This window comes from Grammomys surdaster, unplaced genomic scaffold, assembly GCF_004785775.1.
Source record: "Grammomys surdaster isolate TR1022 unplaced genomic scaffold, NIH_TR_1.0 336, whole genome shotgun sequence".
Classification (NCBI taxonomy): Eukaryota; Metazoa; Chordata; class Mammalia; order Rodentia; family Muridae; genus Grammomys; species Grammomys surdaster.
Window position 1 is genome coordinate 543678 of NW_021604755.1, and position 20191 is coordinate 563868.

At 47.1% G+C, this 20191-nt stretch overlaps 1 protein-coding gene across 1 annotated transcript; it reads right to left on the reverse strand.

Annotated features, from left to right (window-relative positions):
• Nucleotides 1-2098: 2098 nt before the first annotated feature.
• On the reverse strand, nt 2099-9620 carry Prokr1 (prokineticin receptor 1). Its single transcript, XM_028778464.1, has 2 exons — nt 9054-9620; nt 2099-2795 (listed from the first exon to the last, which is right to left on the reverse strand). The coding sequence occupies exons 1-2, from the start codon at nt 9536-9538 to the stop codon at nt 2099-2101; spliced, it is 1182 nt and encodes a 393-aa protein (XP_028634297.1). The 5' UTR covers nt 9539-9620.
• Nucleotides 9621-20191: the final 10571 nt, after the last annotated feature.

Below are 20191 nucleotides of genomic sequence, written 5' to 3' on the forward strand. Positions count from 1 at the left end.
GAGAATAAATAAATGAGTCTTTGAAATGTGTTTTCTGGGAAATAGACCATTAAAAAAAAAAAAAACTTGTGGTCAAAAGTAGAGTTGCCTGTATTCGGAGAGAAAATACATACAGGTTAATTTAATTAATGCCTTGTCTTATAATGAAGTCTGAGGGAAGGGACACGGCCCCTTGCTACTCTGCACACTCAGAATAAAATCAGCTAAGGGACATTGTTCATACTGGCTGGGACACGTGTGGAGTAACGGTCTGCAAGGAAGTGAGGATGCTCGGATTCCGGGAGCACGTATGGGAACAGTTTCTACTTGACAACAAGGATGCCCTGATCTGGAGACTACAACACCGGGTGCTTCCCTCCTGACTGGAGACCAGGTATCACTTCCTTTATGTACCTGCCATGAAAGTTCACAGTCTTGTTTGTACCAATGTGCTATGATGACACGATGCAGTGTTGAGAAGTATAAAAAATAATTCACATGAAGAACATTAAGAGGAGAAGCTGGTTAGATTGACAGATATATAAACAAGATATATGTACAAGTTTGTCTTTGTCCAGTCACCTCATAGCTGCTAGTTCACTGTTGTTGTTGTTGTTGTTGTTGTTGTTGTTGTTGTTTTTGCTGCTGCTGCTGCTGCTGCTGCTGCTGCTGGTGGTGGTGGTGGTGGTGGTGGAGATGGTGATGATGGTGGCGGTGGTAGTGGTGGTGATGATGGCGGTGATACTTTACTATTCAGATGGTTAACAGCCTATCTTCCACATATAATTTGATTGATCTCACAACAATTCTAACAAGGTTTCTTAAGTATTACCTTTGTCTTCAGAAGGTCTTATGTCAGGTCTGTGTAGATAACCTAGTCAAAGCTGGGCTTCAGATTTTCTTAGGCCAGAATTCTAAATGCCAAACTAAGAAGGCAAGTTACCACATGGGACGAGACTTTCAAAAGTCTGTGGGGTCCCTAGAGCTCACTGTTAGTCAACTTCTGTTTCCTGAGTATCCAGGCTGCACCCCTGACGTGCAGGTCTTCATTCATTTCTGAAGAGCAGAAATGTGGTGGTTTCTCCAAGGTCACCTTCATTTTGAAAGAGCAGAAGTCTTAATTCACAGGATCATGACCAAGCCAAAAGTCAGGCACCAGTGGCTAAGAACTCTTTCTCCCAGTCTTCCCAGTGAGGGAACCTCATCAAATAGGCTGGTTGGGATGAAAACACCTTGTGTTTTAGAGCTAGTAGGAATGGGAAAGCAAGGTGCTATGTTTACCTTCAAGAGTTCTATGCTCCATAAACACAAAGGCATGAAGACTCAAGAAGCATGAGTGGTCCAGGGCACAGAAGCTGAGAGATGGAGCAACAGCATCCTTTAACATGCACATGCTATCAGAGGTCCCACCAGATCCTCCTTCCTCACCTCCTCCCTACCCTTCACAGTAAGTAGACCATGAAGTGGGGGAATCAGCTCAAACTTCCCTCTACTTAGGACTCAGAACCCCAAATTCCAAATTCCCTATCTAAATGGCACCCAGAGTCCATGTGGCTCCTCCTCCAAGTTCGTGCTCCAGAGAGACACCCCTACACGCACACTGTCTGTGTGCAGAGCCCAAGCCTTAGAGGTGACCATAGGCTGGGGGTGGGTGTTCAGAACTTAGCCACAGGTCCTGGAGTATCCACTCACGCATTTGATTCCCCTCTCAGTGGAGATTCTGAAGACTACAGCATGTCTGGGTAGAGCCCAAGAGTACTGCCAGAGGTGAGCTAGACCCACATGGAGCCCTGGTACAGAGCCCTAAGCATAGACAGGAAAGTCCTACGTAGCCTGCTCTGCCTTCTCTCTGAAAATACCCTTTTCCACACAGTCTGAACCATATTTCCTTGCTATAATTCTCACTTCACTTTGTCAAAGGATTTTCACTCTTTGCAAAAATGAGATATTCGGTGAACCCTGACCGCTAGTGACAGTATCTCAGATCTCCATTTCAGAAATTCCATACTTCAGTGGTCCTTGAATAGTGAGTCTAAGTGGTTGTCTCTTTCCTCTGCCTTCCACAGAAAACCAAGTTCATGGCTGCTGTGTGCACCCAGGCGCTGTGGTACCATTTTGCTTATTTCAGTCGGATGCAGTCCACCTCCTCAGTGGCAGGCATCCCTGTGGTCCTGAGGTCGAGGTCGGCGCTGGCCTTGCTCCCGCTGGGAGGGGCCCTCCACTGCAGCCGCAGGATCCTCTTGAGGTACTTACTGGTGTTATTCCTGACAGTCACAAAGCACAGAGTATTGATCATGCTGTTGCTCATGGCGATACACTCCACCACATAGAAAGCGGTGAGGTAGTGCTTCTCCTTCACAAACACGGAGGGGAAGAAGTCACGCACGATAGTGAAGCCATAGAAGGGAGCCCAGCACAGCACATAGGCAGAGAGGACGCACACGAGCCCCAGCACTGTCCTGCGGCGGCAGCGCAGCCTCCGGCGGATCTGCTCTGTCTGAAAGCCGGGCACCGCCTTGAACCAGAGCTCCCGGGACACCCTGGCATAGCACAGGGTCATGGCAACTACAGGGCCCACGAACTCGAGGCCAAAGACCAAAAGGAAGTAGGATCTGTAGTAGAACTGCTGATCCACTGGCCAGATCTGGCCGCAGAAGATCTTCTCCTGGCTCTCCACGATGACCAACACTGTCTCAGTGGTAAAGTAGGCGGCTGGGATGGCAATGAGGATGGACACAGACCACACCAGGAAGATCAGGCCGGCGGCTGTTTGACACTTCATCCGCGGTCTCAGCGGGTGCACAATGGCCAGATACCTGGACAAGAACAGGAAAGGAGTCAGCCGCGGAAGGAACCTGCCTGTGAGAATTTCCCTCTGGGAGCACTACCCAGCAATATGGAATGTTACCCGAGGGAGAAGCCCAGGCCAGGGCTCTGAAGCAAACCTCAGCGCCACCTTTAACTCCTTCCCTCATCTCGTCTTTCTCATCTGCCCTAGTATTTAGATGGTTTAAAGATTGGATGCGATAATGGATGCCATGTTCCTAGCTAAGTTTCAAATCTGACATATACTGGGAGGAAAATGGTGAAAATTCCTTTTAAATGCGGTAATTATACTTCTCATAGGTGACTGGCCAGGCCCCGGTTCATCATGTCTTCTAAAGCCTGCTAAGTTCAAAGTTAAGTAAGCCTGACAATTCCACCTTAAACTAGTTGATGGGGAAAAAAGTATCCTTTCCAACTGAAGCATGGGCCAAAGTTTTGTTTTCATTTCACATTTCAGAAAGCACTGTTCTGCACACAGAAAAGAAGAATATATTTACCTCATTTTCCACCTGGAGAGACACAGGCTGTTAAGAGATGAGGAACTTTCTCAAGGCTGTATGCTACAAGACCCTTGACAGAAAGCATTTAGACTCCATCGCACAGGGCTGATGTGAAAATCAATTAGTGTGCACGTGGCTTTTTTTTTTTAAAACCACAAAGCATCAGGCAATATAAGATGCGCCTTTTGTTCTCTTCCAGAGAAGCCACGGTGCTACCACAGTGGTCCAGGAAGCAGAGAGCACTTTGTGGGGCGTGAGTCACCCCCAGGGTATGATGGCACCCTTCCCAGAGTGCATGCACACTTGTGCAGAGAGCTCCAGCCTCCGGGAAGGCTCTGCACAGCTGGCAGGGTTGGGAGAAGGACGGGGGTGAAGTGGAAAGGACTGGCCAGCAGTGAAGACAAACGCTTGTGTGTCTATAGCTGATCCCAGCAGAGTGGGTGGCAATGTGACAGGGCCCCGAAGGAAAGCCAGACCAGCTCTGTTCCCTTGGTAAATACCCCTTTGAAGTCATCTTTCTTGGGATTTTGATCTGAAGAAAGATCCCTTCTTGTGTTTTTCTGATTTAACTTCACAAGTAATCACTGCACACTGGGTGAACCTGGAGGATCACTGGTGTGAGACCCCTGTTCACTTGAGCTCCAAAATTCAAAGAAGCTGGATAGGGCATGTTTATCCTCCAGACACCCCAGATGGCCACAGGCTGGCCACCAGCATACATCCCTGGAACTCTAGGCAACTCCTTAGTGCTGAAAAACTGGAATGGGGTTATGTGCATGGTTGGCATCACACATGCATGGGCCCTTTATAGCAGCCATGATGCTGGCTGGAGCGTAGTGCTGGCTGGAGTGTAGCCCAGTGAGAGAACAGGTCTAGCGTGCAGAGGCTCTGAACCCATATCACATCAATACACACACACATGCACACACACACACACACACAGAGAGAGAGAGAGAGAGAGAGAGAGAGAGAGAGAGAGAGAGAGAGAGAGAGAGAGCGCTACTCAGTTATGATTAAAATACTCTGACAAAACCAACTTAAGGAAGAAGGGGCTTATTCTGCCTCACAGTTTAAGGTGGCAGTCATGTTTTTGAAATGACATGGCAGGAAAGACAAGGCAGTAGGAACTCGAAGCAGCTGTCCCATCCACAGCCAGTACAGTGATGAATGCCAATGCTCAGACTGTCCTTTTGTACAGTCCAAGATCCTCACCCAGGCAATGATTGCACCCACAATCAACAGTGACCATCACTGAGACTCGCACCAACAGGCAAAGGGCAGAAAACTGTTCCAGAGATTTCTATCCGCCTTTGCTCTGGGACTCTATATCAGTAAGACGTTTACCAGTGTAAGCCCGTGCTTTCATTTAGGTAATCTCAACCTTCCTGACAACTAAGAGAGAAAAGATGCCCATTTGATGGAGAAGCAAATGCTGTCCCCAGCAAAGGGATAGCTTTGCAGCAGTTGTATAACCGAGGGCTAGGTGCTTCAGCAGAGTATGGGACTCCATCTAAGGTCTACCATGACAACAGTTGTAGCAACTTCTAGGCTGCTCAGAGCATGGATAGCCAACCCCAGCTGATGAACTCACCAGGGGCATCTGTGCTCTCAGAGCCTGGGCGACATGATTCAGTACCGTTGGACACAGACCCTGGCTGTTTTCCTCTGCACCCTAGGCCAGAGGAAGAGGAGTCTCCCAGCATTTCACAAGCAGTAGACCAGGTTACAAACACCTCAAGGACAGTGCCCTGTTCCCACACTAAAGAGGGGGCAGAGAAGCCCTGCCCCAGGGCTGGGGTGGAGGTGAGACCTTCCTACAGCATCTTGCTGACTCCTTTAGGTTGTCCTCTTCTGGTGGATTTTTATATCTGCTGAAATATGACCCCATCCTTTTTGAACACTTTCTGAAGACTCTGATCCTGGTTCGCATGCTTCCCCAAGGTTCTGCAGTCGCTGGAAGCATTCTCACCTCCTGGCTTCCTCAAACACTGGCCTTGCCTCTGAGAAGACCTCTCTTCCCTTTTGTTGATGATCATGTTCATTAAATTCTCCCTCCTCTGAGCTGCCTCCTTTACCCACTGAGCTTCTCCAACCTTCACCGAGAAGGTAACCTTTGCTTACTATTTAACCATCTCGCCATTAGTTCCTTGTCTGGAGAGATCTTGTCTATGTCTTTTCTTGTTTTGCTGTCAGTGAGTTTGGGGCACCTAATTTTAATAACTAATAGAACTCTACCCTGTCAGTGGGTTGACACTGGGTGAACAGAAACTTGCATTGTCAGAAAGACCTTAGTCATTTTTGGAAAGGGACAGAGATGTGTTTACTTAGCCTGAGCCTGGAGAAGTTATAGTGCAAAACAATTGAAGGCTGGACATGCAGTGGGACGGTTAGAGCTGAGCGTGGCAGAAGGTGTGGCCCAGCCAGATGTGCTGCCTTTGACAGGACAGTTCACTCTGGTCCTCAGCTTGCAAAGTTTGGAATACGTATCAGCTATTTCAGGAGGGAACCAGAGTTCCATTCAAGACGAGCCATTCATTTACAACCTCGCTTACCTTCCTAGAGCCACAAACCCAGCAGGCATGCTCCTGCCTCTGGGCTTTTGTGCTTTTAAGACACTTTCTCTCAGTCCCCACAATAGGAACCCTCTATGTCACTCCTGGGTCATCCAAATGTCTACTTAGAGACACCTCTCCTGACGTGTCTAGCTCTCCTACTCAGGCATTTTTGGTGTTTCTGCTAGTGTGTCTGTGTTTTGTGTTTCTCACTTCTGAAATCACCTTCGGTGGTTCTTTTCCTGATAGAGCACTCTCTTCATCCCTTGGCTATAGCTTCGTCAGGAGACAGATGTTTTATTTTGCTTACCACTGTGTCCCCAGCCTTCAGAATAGTACCCGACACTGAGTAGTCATTCTATGTAGACACTCATTTTGAAAGAATGTACATATGCTTGAGTGACTGAAAGGGAGAGTGGATCTGACAGGGGCAGCTGGGCAGAACGAAGAGACATTGAAATCAGATGGCCAAAAGTAGAGGAGGCTGGGATTACACAGCCAAGTAAATCTTTGCAGGGAAGAGTGTGACCAGGACAATTGATCAAATGCTCTAGGATGGAGAGACGGGCCAGGATGAGAGACATCCCAGCCTCGATGCCTAGGAGGACAGTGAAAGTAAGAACTGTTCTGTGAGGCACAATTCATAGCCTGTTTCTTAGCCTTACAATATGACTTACATATCATAAAACAACTCTTAACCCACTAGAAACACACTTGTTTATTCAGGTTTGCTGTCACTTATGGTCTTTTAATACTAATTTAAGAACCATGATAGCCACTCCTTATTCAGTACTTATTCTGACCTCTCATTGTTCCATCCAGGCACGGCAGCACATGCCTGTGATCCAAGCATTCAAATGCATGGAGCAGAAGGATTGTGAGTTCAAAGCCCTCCTGAGCTTTTCAATGAGACCCAGTCTCAAAATACCAAGATAGAAAAGGAAATACCTTGTATTGTAGGTACGCTTGCATTCTCCCAGCAAAGCAACCCAGGACATTAGATTCTCTTACTGCCCTCAAAGCCCGTGGCAAAAAGAGGCAGATAACCCAGGGGAGGTCCCATGGACCTTGGAGGGGACCAAGAGATGCCAATCAAGCACGCACTAACTATTGCTGCAGAAATGCCATTAAACAACGACATTTTAACAACAACATACATATTTGCTATACATTGGGTAAAAACTTAGTTGCCTCAAGCTAAGAAAAATCAAACCTGAAAAGTCATTGGGTTTTGAACAGCACTCGAGACAAAAATAAATGACTCCTGGGCCACAGAACTGAAGTTAGGCGATAGCAACACAGTAAAATAAAATCCATCGGGGCAAAGATTACAAATATCAGTTTAAACAAAAAAAAAACTTAATATGCTGGGGCAGTCAGTCACCTAAGACTAAGGAAGGTCTGGGTCTTTTCTCTCACATCTGTGTGCAAATTTCCAATCAGAAGCCCATTCTGAGCACCAACAGCTCTCCCCAGGGCAAAGCATGACCTGATCCATCACTCTCTGTGTGTCTCATTTGCACCTTGCAGAGAGACATACACCATGTTTCAAAGCAGCTGAGTTTGGTGTGAAAGTGTAATGTGCACTTGAACTGTATGGAGGATACTGGTCCTGTGTGGTGGTTGATCAGTATCTGTGTTAACAGTACCCCAGTATTCCTCGGCTTATCCTGGCTTCTTTCCCCCACAGTTGTTGCCCGATCAGTGGTGAACGGATTTCATGCAGGAACAGGACAGGCTTCCATTGATCCTATTTCCAATAGCCAAGAGCATCTCCTGAGTAAAGCTTGGTCAGGAATTTGAAAGCCCAGGAAAGGAGCCCACATATTTTGTCCTGTTCCTGGGCTAAGGGACAAGGCAGCATTTCCATTTTCAGAGGTCAGAGAGAGGCTAAGCTGCAGGAGTCTGGCCTGGGTGGCTCTGAAAGTCACTAGGGAAGCAGGTACCTTGGCTGACTGTATCTTCTGCTAGGCTTATTTAGATTCCTTGACTACATGGCCCAATGCCCCAGGGTCAGTGACTTGTATTGAGAACTTCACTATACCTGCTGTGTCAGACCAATGTCTTGCCAGCTGCTGACTCTCTGACATCCTTCTCTGGGGAAAGGAGGCAGGGGCTCTGCTCCTCAGTGGTCATAAAGCCAGGCTCTTTGCTGTCCCTTTCCTTAGAAGCTGACCTTTCTCAGGCCATCCTACCCCCAGCTGTATTCCAGCAAACTTGTTCCCTTGCTCTGACTTTGAGCCCAGGTCAAACACCCCAGGGCCCCGAGGCCATGGAACACGGAGAGCCTGTGCTTTAGGCTCTCCGGATGATAAGAATGGCAAATTGTTCATGGCAAGGTACAAGGGAAGCCTGACTAGCCCCTCGGGGAAGCTGTTCATAGACCATAACAAGGTGCTTTGTACTTAGAGTCAAAAGCACAAAGAAGCTTGCAAAGATTCCCTAAAATCATGGCGATCCTGGCTCATTAGCACAAATGTATGCAAAGTGAAACATCTAGGAATAAGAAAGGTGCTCAGACTTGATATGCCAGGGCTGGTTGATATCCATGGGCAGCCTCCCCTTTTCGGAGGAGGAGTGGATGGGGGTTGGGAGAGGACTGGAAGGAGAGAAAGGAGGAGAAACTGTGGTCAGGATGGAAAGTTAATTAACTAACTTAAAGACACAGAGGTTACTCTCCCCAGTCTCTCTCCCCGTCACTGGAGCGGGTCGTGTACTGTCGCATGATGGGAGTGAGGTGAGATTAAGACACCGTTAACAAAAGTCAGCAAATACATGCTCTCTTTCTGCCCCTCCCCTTTCTATTCCAACCAACTCCTTCAGTTTTATTTAAAAGTCAATTAGTACTGGGAGAAGGCCTAGATGAGTTAGGAAATTCCCTCCAGATTTTCACGGTCCTGCAAGAAGTAACTCCTTATAATTTAGTCTTACCCCGTAACACTTCCTCCTACCTGTCTAAGTCGATCGGGCACATCTAGGAGAACATCCACAGAGAGTGATCAAAGACTTCCCTGTTGCCCAACCTCAGGCTTCGGCTGCCTCCAGCCCTGACTACTGCTATATGTCCAGTCAGTGTGCTCTTGATTCTCCTGGATCCCATTTATGGGGAATACAGACACATGTCATCAGCACACGATTATAGGAAAGGAAGGGACAAAGCCAACACCCCGTCTCTCTGTGTCTGCGTGGTACTCACCTGTCAACGGCAATGGCCAGTAGGGCATTAGTGGAGACGTAGAGGGAGACAGTGCGCAAGTAGTTGACAGAGGCACACAGGACATGGCCGTGCTCCCAGGAGAGCTGGCGTACCACATAGTAGTCCATCTCAAAGGGGCAGCACACGATGGCCACCAGGAAGTCCGAAATTGCCAGGTTGGCAATAAGCAGGTTGGTGAGGTTGCGAAGCTTTTTGTAGCGGGCCAGGGCAGTGATAAAGATGAAGTTGCCAATGCCACACACCAGCATGATACCCACCAAAGCTATGCCAATGACAATTTTGGCAGCAAAGAAAGTTCGAGAGTTGGTCACATCTTCCTCATCATCCGAGGTGATGTCATAGTCACCATAGTTGAAAGTGAATGGTAAAGGGACGGTTTGGGCTTCATAGACATCATGTGCAGAAAAGAAGTCAGTGAAAGTGTCTGTGGTATTCTCACCCAGACCCTCCACAGTGGTCTCCATCTAGGGAGGTGTACACCCCTGGAGCTGTCCCCCTGGTGTCTGCAAGGTTGATGACGCCTCTCTGCAGGCACTTGGCTCTTCGTCGGTGAGTCAGATCTTCCCAGCCAGCATCTGAGGGGCCCAGTATCTGAGTTCCATTTTAAACCTTTGAAAGACATAAGCACGCACAATTGGCTACATGTTGGAGCAATCCTTGGATGAGTCTAAAATCATCCTGAAACCTGTGCAGACCCATTAGCCACCTGCTCACGGTACACACAGATAATGGAATGGAAGAAAAGGCCAGTGAGAGAACCCAGGAGAACACAAACCACATACCATTCAGCCGGGGAAGGCTGGAGGACCATGAAGACAGGCTCCAACTCCATTTATCTCCACTCCAATGAAGACCAAAAAAGCTATGCTCTTCCTCAAAGACCAACATTGCGAGTATGTAAAACAGAGAGAAAGCCTGTCCTAAACCCCAATCCCTGTCTGAACCCCTGAACTTCACCTTTGTGGACAGCCCCATTCTGAGGTAACGATAGCTGCTTCCCACAGCTGGAAAGAAAGGACTAGTCTTGGGGTTCAGCATAACACAACTGGAAATTCATAGAGCCCTGAACACAGAGCCCTCTATACAGAGCCCTGCTACTGGAGAGCTTCTCCAAGCTTCCTGTGCCCCTGTCAAAATCTGCTGTAGTCTATAAGCTTGACACAGTGTGTGCCAAGGCTTGTCCTAGTCAAAGGGCACAATCACAATCTGTCACTTAACCTAGAGGGTTAGAAGGGAGACCTGAGAGCAAAAGCCCTTGGTGAGAGGTGTGTCCTTGGGTTAATAGCTTAAACACGTGGGGTTTTAACATCCTCCAGGCAGATCGATATTGTCTGTAAAGATCAGAGCTGTTGGAGAGGCAGCATTATGCCCCAGAACCACACAAGTCAGTATTCAGGTTTCTAGGCCAGCTACAAGGAAGGGAGGGAATCCTGGACTAGAGACCAGCATCCCAAAGAGCAGGGATGGTGAGAGGGTCTGTCAGTAGTGAATCTCCTTCCTGGCTTTTCCCTTACACTTCTCCCAAGGCATCAGACCAGGGAACAGGATATGGGAGAGGATCGGGGTCTGGAAAACACCTTAAATATCAGAAGGAAAGAAGATTGCCCAATCTGAGATCCTGGAAAAGGGAGAAAGTAAGTTACCAAGTTACCCCCAAAGTTCCCCGCAAAAACCTGCTGCCCAAGGACAAGAGGACAAGGCTGAAGTCCCTCTGCACTCCAGGAGGTTCATCCCACCTGTGCCCTCTCACAGTTCTTCCGTGGGCTTTGCCCTTCTCTCCTGGCCAGCTTGCCCCCCCGCCCCTCGACCCCCTCCCCAGCTCTGCTCCTATTAGGTAAGAGGCAGAAGGAAGAGCTGAGAGGCCATCCCTTCTGAGGGGTACCCCTATATAAGCATGCTGCCAACATTGCTCAAAGTTAGGATTTAAAGCAAGTGTCCAGAATCGCCTAATAGAGAGAGAGAGAGAGTTGGAGGACTTGCCTGGTTGGTCTTTCCTGGAACTGTTCTCAGCTCTAGGAAGCAGCCCACTACCCTATGTCCTCTGCTGCTGGGGCTGCAGTCCCGAGGGACCCTCTTCATTCACCTAAGGCTGTAAGTGGGGGACAGTCTAGGCTCTGTCCACCACACGTGGTTTTCAGAGCGTCTCGGGGCCGTCGGTACCTTCGGACCAGGGCGATGATCTCAGACACTCCTCCGGAGCTCTGCAGCAAGGGCCAGGAACCCCTCTGTCTTATGAGGGTCTTTCCGTGCCCAGCTGGGTTCCTGCTACCTCGGTGGCGGACGGATGCACTGAGCAGAGGCTTGGGCCAGCCAGCTCCGCCCACAGCACGCTGTCCCCGCCCCGCCCCGATGTTCCCGCCCATATTCAGTGACCTCCCTCCTACGCCCACTACTTCCCCACTTTCCTCTCTCCTCTGTCCCCATCTTTCACTCTCTATTCCCCACGCTGGGGACAGGCCCCTAAGTCGATTGGAGTTGAGCCTGCTGAGGTGTTGGGATGCAGAGCGGGTGGCTCCGTGTGTCCCCCGAGCACCAACTCTAAGGCGACCCTGCACAGGCTGTGCCTGTCTTGAGCACCTGGCACCTCGAGTTCACTGGCCCATTGCCGCCCGAGTGGGCGGACTGGTCACGGGAGCTTGGCACCTTCAAAGGACAGAGAATCTCTTCCCCTGCTACTCTCCCTTGCTGGGAAAGTACCTCACCCCTGGGCTTATCTCTGCAGCTCTCAGCGGAGAGCATTGTCAGCTGCCTGGCCTCTGTGGTAGGCTCTAAGGGCTTTCTGGAGAGTGGATGCAAGAAGGAAGCCTCTATGTCATGTCTATTCAGCAGCATGACCGGGTTTCTAAATGTTAAATATGAATCACCATGCAGCCAGCAATCCCATCTAAAATACATTACTGGAAAAACAATTGAAAGCGGGAATTTAGGTATGTGTCCACCGATTCCCACAGCAGCTCTAGTCACTGTTATCAAAGGACAGAAACAACCCAGAGTCAATCAGCTCATACAAGAAAAACAAAGGAGTGTATGCATACCTTTGAATACTACTAAGCCTTCAATGTGCGTGGGCTACAATGGGTATAACTCTCGTGTGCACTGGTGGAGGTGTAAAACAGTGTAGCAGCTGTGGGAAATAGTACAATGCTCCCTCAAAATATTACAGACTTTCCCTACTACCCAGCATCTCCACTCCAGGTAATTCCTTAAAATCAAATAAATACAGGGTCTCAAAGAGATGTTTGGGAATCCTGTTATAGCGTGGGTAGCACTGAAGCCACCTGTATTAAGTATTTTCCAATACTGGACAAAAACAGCTTGTCAAAGTAAGGATTAGTTTGGCCCCGAGTTTAACAAAGTATACAGCCCATCATAGCAGAGAAGTTATGACAACCAGAGTGTGCGGCGACCGGTTGAGTTGCATCAGGTAGGAAGCAGGAAGAGATAAACGGCTTGTTTCTCCTATTCACTCCACTTGAGTCCTCAGCCTGTGGAAGGTGGTGCTTCCATTCAGGATTGGTCTTCCCTCCTCAGTCAAACCTCTCTGAAAAATCCTCATAGACATGCCCAGAGGTTTGTCTCTTCTTAGATAATCCTAAATTCCATCAGGATAATAGCAAGAGTAACCAGCAGAAGACCATCCAATTTAATGCCCAAATATATCACTTTAAAATTACAACACCCCATGCTTGGTTCTCAAAGGTTCATGGTCATCTCATAAAACAGAATGTATTCACCCCAACTTCAGAAGTCCCCATAGTCTTTAACAGTCCCAATAGTGTTCGAGTCTCTTCTAAGATGTGGGCAATCCCTTTATTGTGAGCCCCTGTTTTTGTTGTTTAAGTTGTATATTTCTAATTTGCAATGGCATAGGGTAAGCATATCCATTCCCAGAGAGAGGGACAGGATGGCAGTAAAGAAATATTGGATAAAGCAAGTCTGAAACTCAGCAGAGCGAATATCGAACTTTGCAGCCCCATATCTGGCATCTGTTGAGACCATGTGACTACCAATGGGCATAGGCAGCTGTGATGGCTATCCTTGGGTATCATCTTGGCTACATCGACAATTAACAAAAGCAAATAAACAAACCCAAGTCTCTAGCCACACCTGTGAGGGATTTTTAGTTAATTGGATTGTCTGAGGTAGGAAGTCCCACCTTAAATCCAGATCACTTAAGGTGGGAAGGCACATTCCACTCTTGGTACCCTAATCTGTATTAGTCAGGGTTCTCTAGAGGATCAGAGCTAATAGGATGACTCTCTTTCCATATACATACACTAACATATACAACATATACACATACACCATATACATATATATCATATATACACACTCATACACATATATGTGGGATGTATTAGAGCATTTTCCAGGCTCTGGTCCAGCTAATCCAGTAATGGCTGTCTGTAAACAGAAGACCTATATAGAAGACAAGGAAGGACGCTTTGCTTTCTGTTTGTTTGCCCTTGCTCTGGTTTTACTGGCATTACAGCCTACTTCTTTATGATTCTGGCTTATACTGAAGGCTAGTTGAGACATCCAGCCTTGTGGACTGAACAACTGCCTCAAGAAGGTGTGGTCCAGATTTAGGGTGGATTTTCTGATCACAAATGGTCCATATTTAAGGACGGATGGTCTTCCTAGCTTAGGTGACCCAATTAGCTAAAAGACCTCACAAGTGTCCAGAGGCTTAGGTTTTAATTTACTTTTAGACGTATTCAAGTTGACAACCAGTAACCCTGCTCCTCCAGTCCTGTCACCCATAGCATGTGTAGCCTCTCTTGGCCACACATTTCAGTTCCATTTCAGTCCAAAGCTGTCCTCAGTGATGTTTCATGGTCCCAGTACGCCAAACACCCTGGAGTCCCTATCAAAACTTGAACTTTCCATTCAAAGCTTCACACAGTGGCCTCTCGGAAAATCCAATGCAGCTGCATGTTGCCTGGGCCTCAGTAGTTTCCAAGGCTCTCATGGAATCCCCCATGACCCTTTGCATGCCTGTAAAACCAGCCCCAGTTGATGACATAGCCAAGCTCTGCTGTCAATTCCTGATGTAGTGTGGCCTCCTAGTGTTGCTACCGCAGTGGTGCTTGTGCATATTGGGTGCTGATCCTGCAAAGGCACTTCCCCTCAGACAGCTGGTAGTTGTTTCCAAACAGGGAATCTTTGGTGGCCTTTTCAGTTCAGGCTGTCTTCTTCTAAATGAATTAACATCTTCTGAAATTTGAGGCCTTGAAGGGTGGGGTCTTGTCCTTGGGGCAATTTCTATTATCCAAACATAAAGTACAGAACTATACTAATCTCTTTAACAATTACAGATAACTTAGCTGTACCTCCTTGTCGGTAATCTCTCTCTCTCTCTCTCTCTCTCTCTCTCTCTCTCTCTCTCTCTCTCTCTCTGTGTGTGTCTCTGTCTCCTCTCTGTCTCTCTCTGTCTCTCTCTGTCTCTGTCTGTCTGTCTGTCTGTCTCTCTCTCTCTTTCTCTCTCTCTCTCTTCTCTCTCTCTTTCTTTCACACACACACACACACACACACACATACACACACACACACACACACACACACACACACACTATAGTTCTGAGCAAATTATGTTAGGAGTAACCAGGCCATAACTCAAATGCCATGTTGTCTTCAAAATTCTGCTGCCAAAGAAATCAGCTCATTGTTTTTGAGTTTAGCCTCACTCAGCTCCCCAGGGTGTGGATAAAGTGTAACATGAACGGTCTACAACCCTCTGCCCCAGAGTCTCCACTGAAACCTCACAACCCAGCCCTCCACTGTTCACATTTCTGTTAGTAAGCTGGACTTCCGAACTCCCCCAGGATAACCAAGTAAACTATTTACATCTTTCTAAAGCTTCTCTAGCTCCCAGGTCCAAAGTCTCCCAAACTCTTCTCACAAACCATTTCAAACGATCCAGAAAGCACAGGATCCAGTAGCAACCCTTCTTAGTGCCAGTTTTCAGCCCAAGTGCCCGTGCTGGAGAATGAAGAACAAGATGTGGTGTCGACTGATACACAGAGAGATGCACAATGGAATAGTGTTCAACCTCAAGAAGGGAAGGAAGTCTGCCATACACTTAGCATGGATGTAAGCTTATATCCATTAGCACGTGATACTAAGTGAAATAAGCCAGAGCCCAAAAGATAAACACTGCAGGACTCCACTGACGTGAGCTACGGAGAGTCAAACTCACAAAGGGAGAAGTAGAAGGGTAGAGACAGAAACTTGGAGAAGTGGGGAGTCAGGGTACATAATGGCTGGAAATTAAATACCTGCCCTCCCCCAAAAAAAATCTGGAAAAAGCTTGGCAGCAGTCTGTGTTGCTATGGAAACGAGATGTGGTCTTTAAGGTGTGGCCTGCTTATAGGAAGGTAGGTTACTGGGGGTGTGCCTGAGGTAGATTTGGAGACCCTATCCCTGTTCCCTCTCTTTGTTTCCTAGCTGTCATGCATGAGCAGTTCCGCACAACCAAATGAATGTTCCCCGCCATCATCTTCTGCCCTGACCACACCCCCAAAACCAGAGGAGTCAGCTGACCTCTGGCTGAAGCTTGTGAAATTGTAAGCCATGACAAATTTTTCCTTTTTAAAGTTAATTTTCTCAGCTATTTGTCACAGTGACAGAAAGCTGACTAACATGGGGTGTTATTGCTTAGTGGGTGCAGAATTTTAACTTCACAAAATGAACCGAGTTCTGAGGATGAGTGATGGGAAACGGGGCACAGCAGGGAAACTTGATTTATGATGTGTTAGCCTAAACAACGGTGACAGTGAATGTGTGCTTCCCACTATTTGAGGCTTTGAGTTTGTGGTTGTGTTTGTTTTGTTTGTTGTTTTTCAAAACAGGGTTTCTCTGTGTAGCCCTGGCTGTCCTGGAACTAGCTTTATAGACCAGGCTGGCCTAGAACTCATAGTGATCCACCTGCCTCTGCTTCCTGAGTGCTAGGATCAAAAATGTGTGCCACCAGACCTGGGCTCTGTCATTCTCTTTTTCTTTCCTTTTCTTTTCTTTTCATATTTTCACATTTTAAAATATTCATTTATTTATTTTATGTGCATGTGCCTGAGAGTGTGTGTGTGTGTGTGTGTGTGTGTGTGTGTGTGTGGTGTGTGTGTGTATGTGTGTGCATACTGTGTGCATACAGGTACTTACAGAGGCCAAAAGAAGATTTAACATGTAGATGTGAACCACCTAATGTGGGTGTTGAGAATTGAACTCAGGTCCTCTGCTGCAGCAGCCAGTGCTCTCAACTGCTGAACTCTCTCTAGCCCCAAATGATTCTCTTTTTTTCTTTCTCTCTTTTTGTTTTTGTTGTGTGTGTGTTCCTTTGTTTGTTTGTTTGTTGTTTGGTTTTGACACAGTGTCTCAACTTACTATGTAGTCTTTCCTTAATGTCTGGCCTGGAACTCCATTTGTAGATCAGAGTGGTTTCAAACTCACAGAGATTCCACCTGCCTCTGCCTCCTGGGTGCTGGGATTAAAGGTATATGCCACCACGTCCTACAATTTTCTATGTTTTAAATAGTGAGAAGAATGAATTACTGACATGTTTTCACACGAGTGAGTCCTGAAAACACGGCTGTGTGAAATCATTTGGTCACTAAGCCTCATAAACACTGGATCCTTCCACATGTGTGAGGAAGAGAGAAGTCAGGCAGGAAGGCGAATGCTGAAGAGAGAATGGGTGTTACTTAATGTCGAGTGGGCTTAGACGTTCTGTTTGATAGGATGAAAGGGGCCTTGAGTAGTGACGATGGTTACACACGGTCAATGTATTTAATGCACCATACTGAGCACTGTAAGACAGCCAACTGTAGACCCATTCAACCTCGTTAGCAAGTCCAGTCTAGTGCTGGCCCATGATTGGCCTCTCCTGTCTGCCCAGCCCCCTCCCCATCCTGCCCCCCATCTGTTTGCCCTTCTCTGCACCGTCCCTAGCTCCAGGGCCTGGCCTGAGTCCCTCCTGTCTGGCAAATGTACTAAATCAGCTCCTTTTCTGCTTTCATCGGATTTGCGCTCAGCACACCCTCGTCCAGAGCTGGCTCAGAGCTCATCCTGCCTCCTGTGCCAATTACCTCTAGAGAAAGCAAGCCGGCTATGCCTGAGTGCCTCCCAAAGCCCACTCAGCAGGTTCTTTGATTCCGTGAGCCTTGCTGGAGGGAGTGTGTAAGGAGATGCAGACGGACACCGGACAAGCCTTGGCCCAGAAGCCGTGACATAAAGAATGGTGACACTTTTAATATCATCCCAAAGTCTTCACGGGACTCTTTTGGAAGGCGGAGAAACTGTTCCTACATTTATTTTGGAAGAATAAACAGAAAATAGCAAACAATAATTTTTTTTAAAGGGAAGTACAATGGAAAGAAATCTGTCATGTTAATATCAGAATATTGTTGATGTTAAAGCAAGGGGCAGGAGGGGGACGACTAGGGCCCTCAGCTGCTGAGTCCAGCACATACCTGTGTGTGAAGGGTGAAGTCACAGTGCAGGCAACCTTGTGGCATAACTTTTTTTTTTTTCATAAACGGTGAAGGAGAAAGGGAAATGGCAGAGAGAGTAGTCCTCACATGGACATCTGAGTTCAGCCAGCCTGTGGTGGAAAGAGGTTCTCACTTCTGACCCGTTGTGACAGTGACTTCATAATAAAGACCCTTTTGTGTTTGCATCAAAAATGGCTCCTCAGTGGTCTTTGGGGTCCCTGCAACTTGAGCATAACAAGGCCACTGGCCACGTTTAGTCTACTACTTTGTCTTCCTGCTGTGGACTCTTCAGATGTCTCTGGCTGTACTCTCCCTCGTGTCTACTGTAACTATGACCCTTCTCCTCAACACACCTTGGAACAGTCTTCTCCTCACTTCACGCACTGATTGCGTGGGCAAACACCTGATTTCCAAAGAAGCTCTGCTCACAGGTCCTCGCTGAAGATTTCAACAGGTCTTCTGGGGAGCACGATGCAGCCTGTAACAAGTGTTACACGTGTGCAAACACAAGGCTGTGAAATGAGCCTGCGGCTGTCAGACCCAGGATAGAAAGGCTGTGGCTGGATTGCAGAGTGAAGGGATGGGGGTGGGAGCTCTACGAAGCCTTTGTGGTAGAGGCCACGCCCCATTCCCTGATGGTAGCCACTGAGATGAGATCTTGCGTTTACCCAGCTGTGCACATTTCGGAATATCTAGTGTATCTCAATAAAAAGGATACAAAGCTGTAAATAGCGATTGGTATGGGAAGCAGTTGAGATACACTACTAACTGGAAAAACGTCAAGGTTATAAAAGCATATTGCAATTGATTCCTTTTGGAGGGAAAATACAGCCTGCATCCACAGCAGGAAATGTCTGGAGGGCAGCCGCTGCTGACACTCAGGTCAAGGGAGAGAAACTACAAATGTTTTCAGTTATCTACATTCTCTGATGTTTGTATGGACTCTTGTTCTTTGTGTGGTGACTTAAATGTCATAAACGAATAAAGTAATAAAAAGTCAATGAACGGCTGGCTGTGGTGGCTCGCCTTTAATCCCACCACTGGGGAGGCAGAGACAGGCAGACTTGTGAGTTTGAAGTCAGCCTGGTCTGCAGAGTGAGTTCTGGGACTAAAACCACTTAAGGGATCATGATGTGTGAGCTCTTTCCGGGTCACATATCAGATAGTTACGTTATAATTACAGTTGTGAAGCAGTAATGGAATAATTTTACGACTGGGGGTTACCAACAATATGAGGCACTGTGTTAAAGAGTCACAGCATTAGGCAGGTTGGGAACCACTGGTTTATCAAACATACAAGAACATGAACTAAAGTGAAGACTGGATTAGTAGCTTAATTTAGTAATCGGGTGAACAGTCTAACCTGGAGGCATCTTGAACTTCCTCGGATTCTTCAGTCTGTAGCACATGCTTTGCGATGCAGGCCACCCAGGCTGTTCAGTGCATTCCACTCAGCCTTCCCCATCTCCTGGTTTTTGGTCTGCCTGTCAGTAGCCAAACATCCAGGGGCATCAGGCCAGGAAGATGACATCATTCAAAGTGCTTGGGAGTGTCAGAACTCCCTGAGAAGCAACACAAGTCTAGAGAAAGGCAAAGAAGAAGACGAACTCAAAGGACACTCAGGGGGGTTCTTAAAGTGTGCAATTAATCTTTCACACAGCTACCAAATCAGTTACAAAACTGGCTTCTATGTATGCAATTTTCAAGTTGCAAGAATGAGTGGGGGGTGGTGTGGGCACACACGCACACAAGTTTTGGGAGATGGGTAGAGATATAAACCAAAAAGCCCCAGAAACACATTTTAAAAGACTTCTTTTAATGCCTTTTTAATTCTAGGATAAGATAACACAGAAGTATTTTTTATTAATTACCTAAAGCCAATGAAGTGCCACGTATTCGACCCAATGAAATGCCTTTCAATGTTAATTAACCAGCAATTAAAGCATAGTGGGAAAATGGAATGACTAGAAATATCAACACAAAAGCACTAAACCTGCATACAACACAGGTAAAAGTAGTTCTGTTCATTATAAAATGTTTGAAGAGATCCCAGGTGCTAAAACAGGCCACACTACAGTGTGCACATGCCTGACTTCTGGACCTCTTCTCCAGCGTGCTTCCTACTGATGACATCTCCTGTCCTTGCTCAAGTGAGTCCAGAGCTCCTGCTCAAAGAGATCCACCTGTCTCTGCCTTCCAAGTACTGATTAAAGGTGTGTATCACCACGCCTGGTAATTAATTCATTTAAAGGTTTTATGTATATGAGTTTTATCTTCTTACTTGTTAATGCACTGTGTGCATTTGGTGTCTAATTAGGCCAGAAGAGAGCACTGAATCCCCTGGAACGTGGCATAAGCCATCACACTGTGGGTGCTGGAAACTTAACCCCAGTCCTCTGCAAGAGCAGTAAAGCGAGTAATCTTAATGTTGGTCCATTTCTCCAGTCCTCACTGTGTTTACCGAATGTATCGGTCAGGAGGAGCTGTACTTTGACATAGAGTCCATCCTCACAAAAACCAGCCATCTTCAGTTTCCACAGTTCCTATTCTACTTTACTTCCTCAGATTTCCACTGGCATCGTTCAAGTTCATTTGCAGCTACAAGAGTTTAAGCAGGTTTTTGGTGCTTTT

What these genes read in the sequence shown, in the direction of transcription:
- Prokr1 (XM_028778464.1), bottom strand. Translation starts at nt 9,538, where the DNA reads ATGGAGACCACTGTGGAGGGTCTGGGTGAGAATACCACAGACACTTTC. An exon ending in CTGGCCATTGCCGTTGACAG is followed by an intron (nt 2,796 to 9,053) that starts GTGAGTACCACG and finishes GTTCTTGTCCAG; the next exon opens with GTATCTGGCCATTGTGCACC.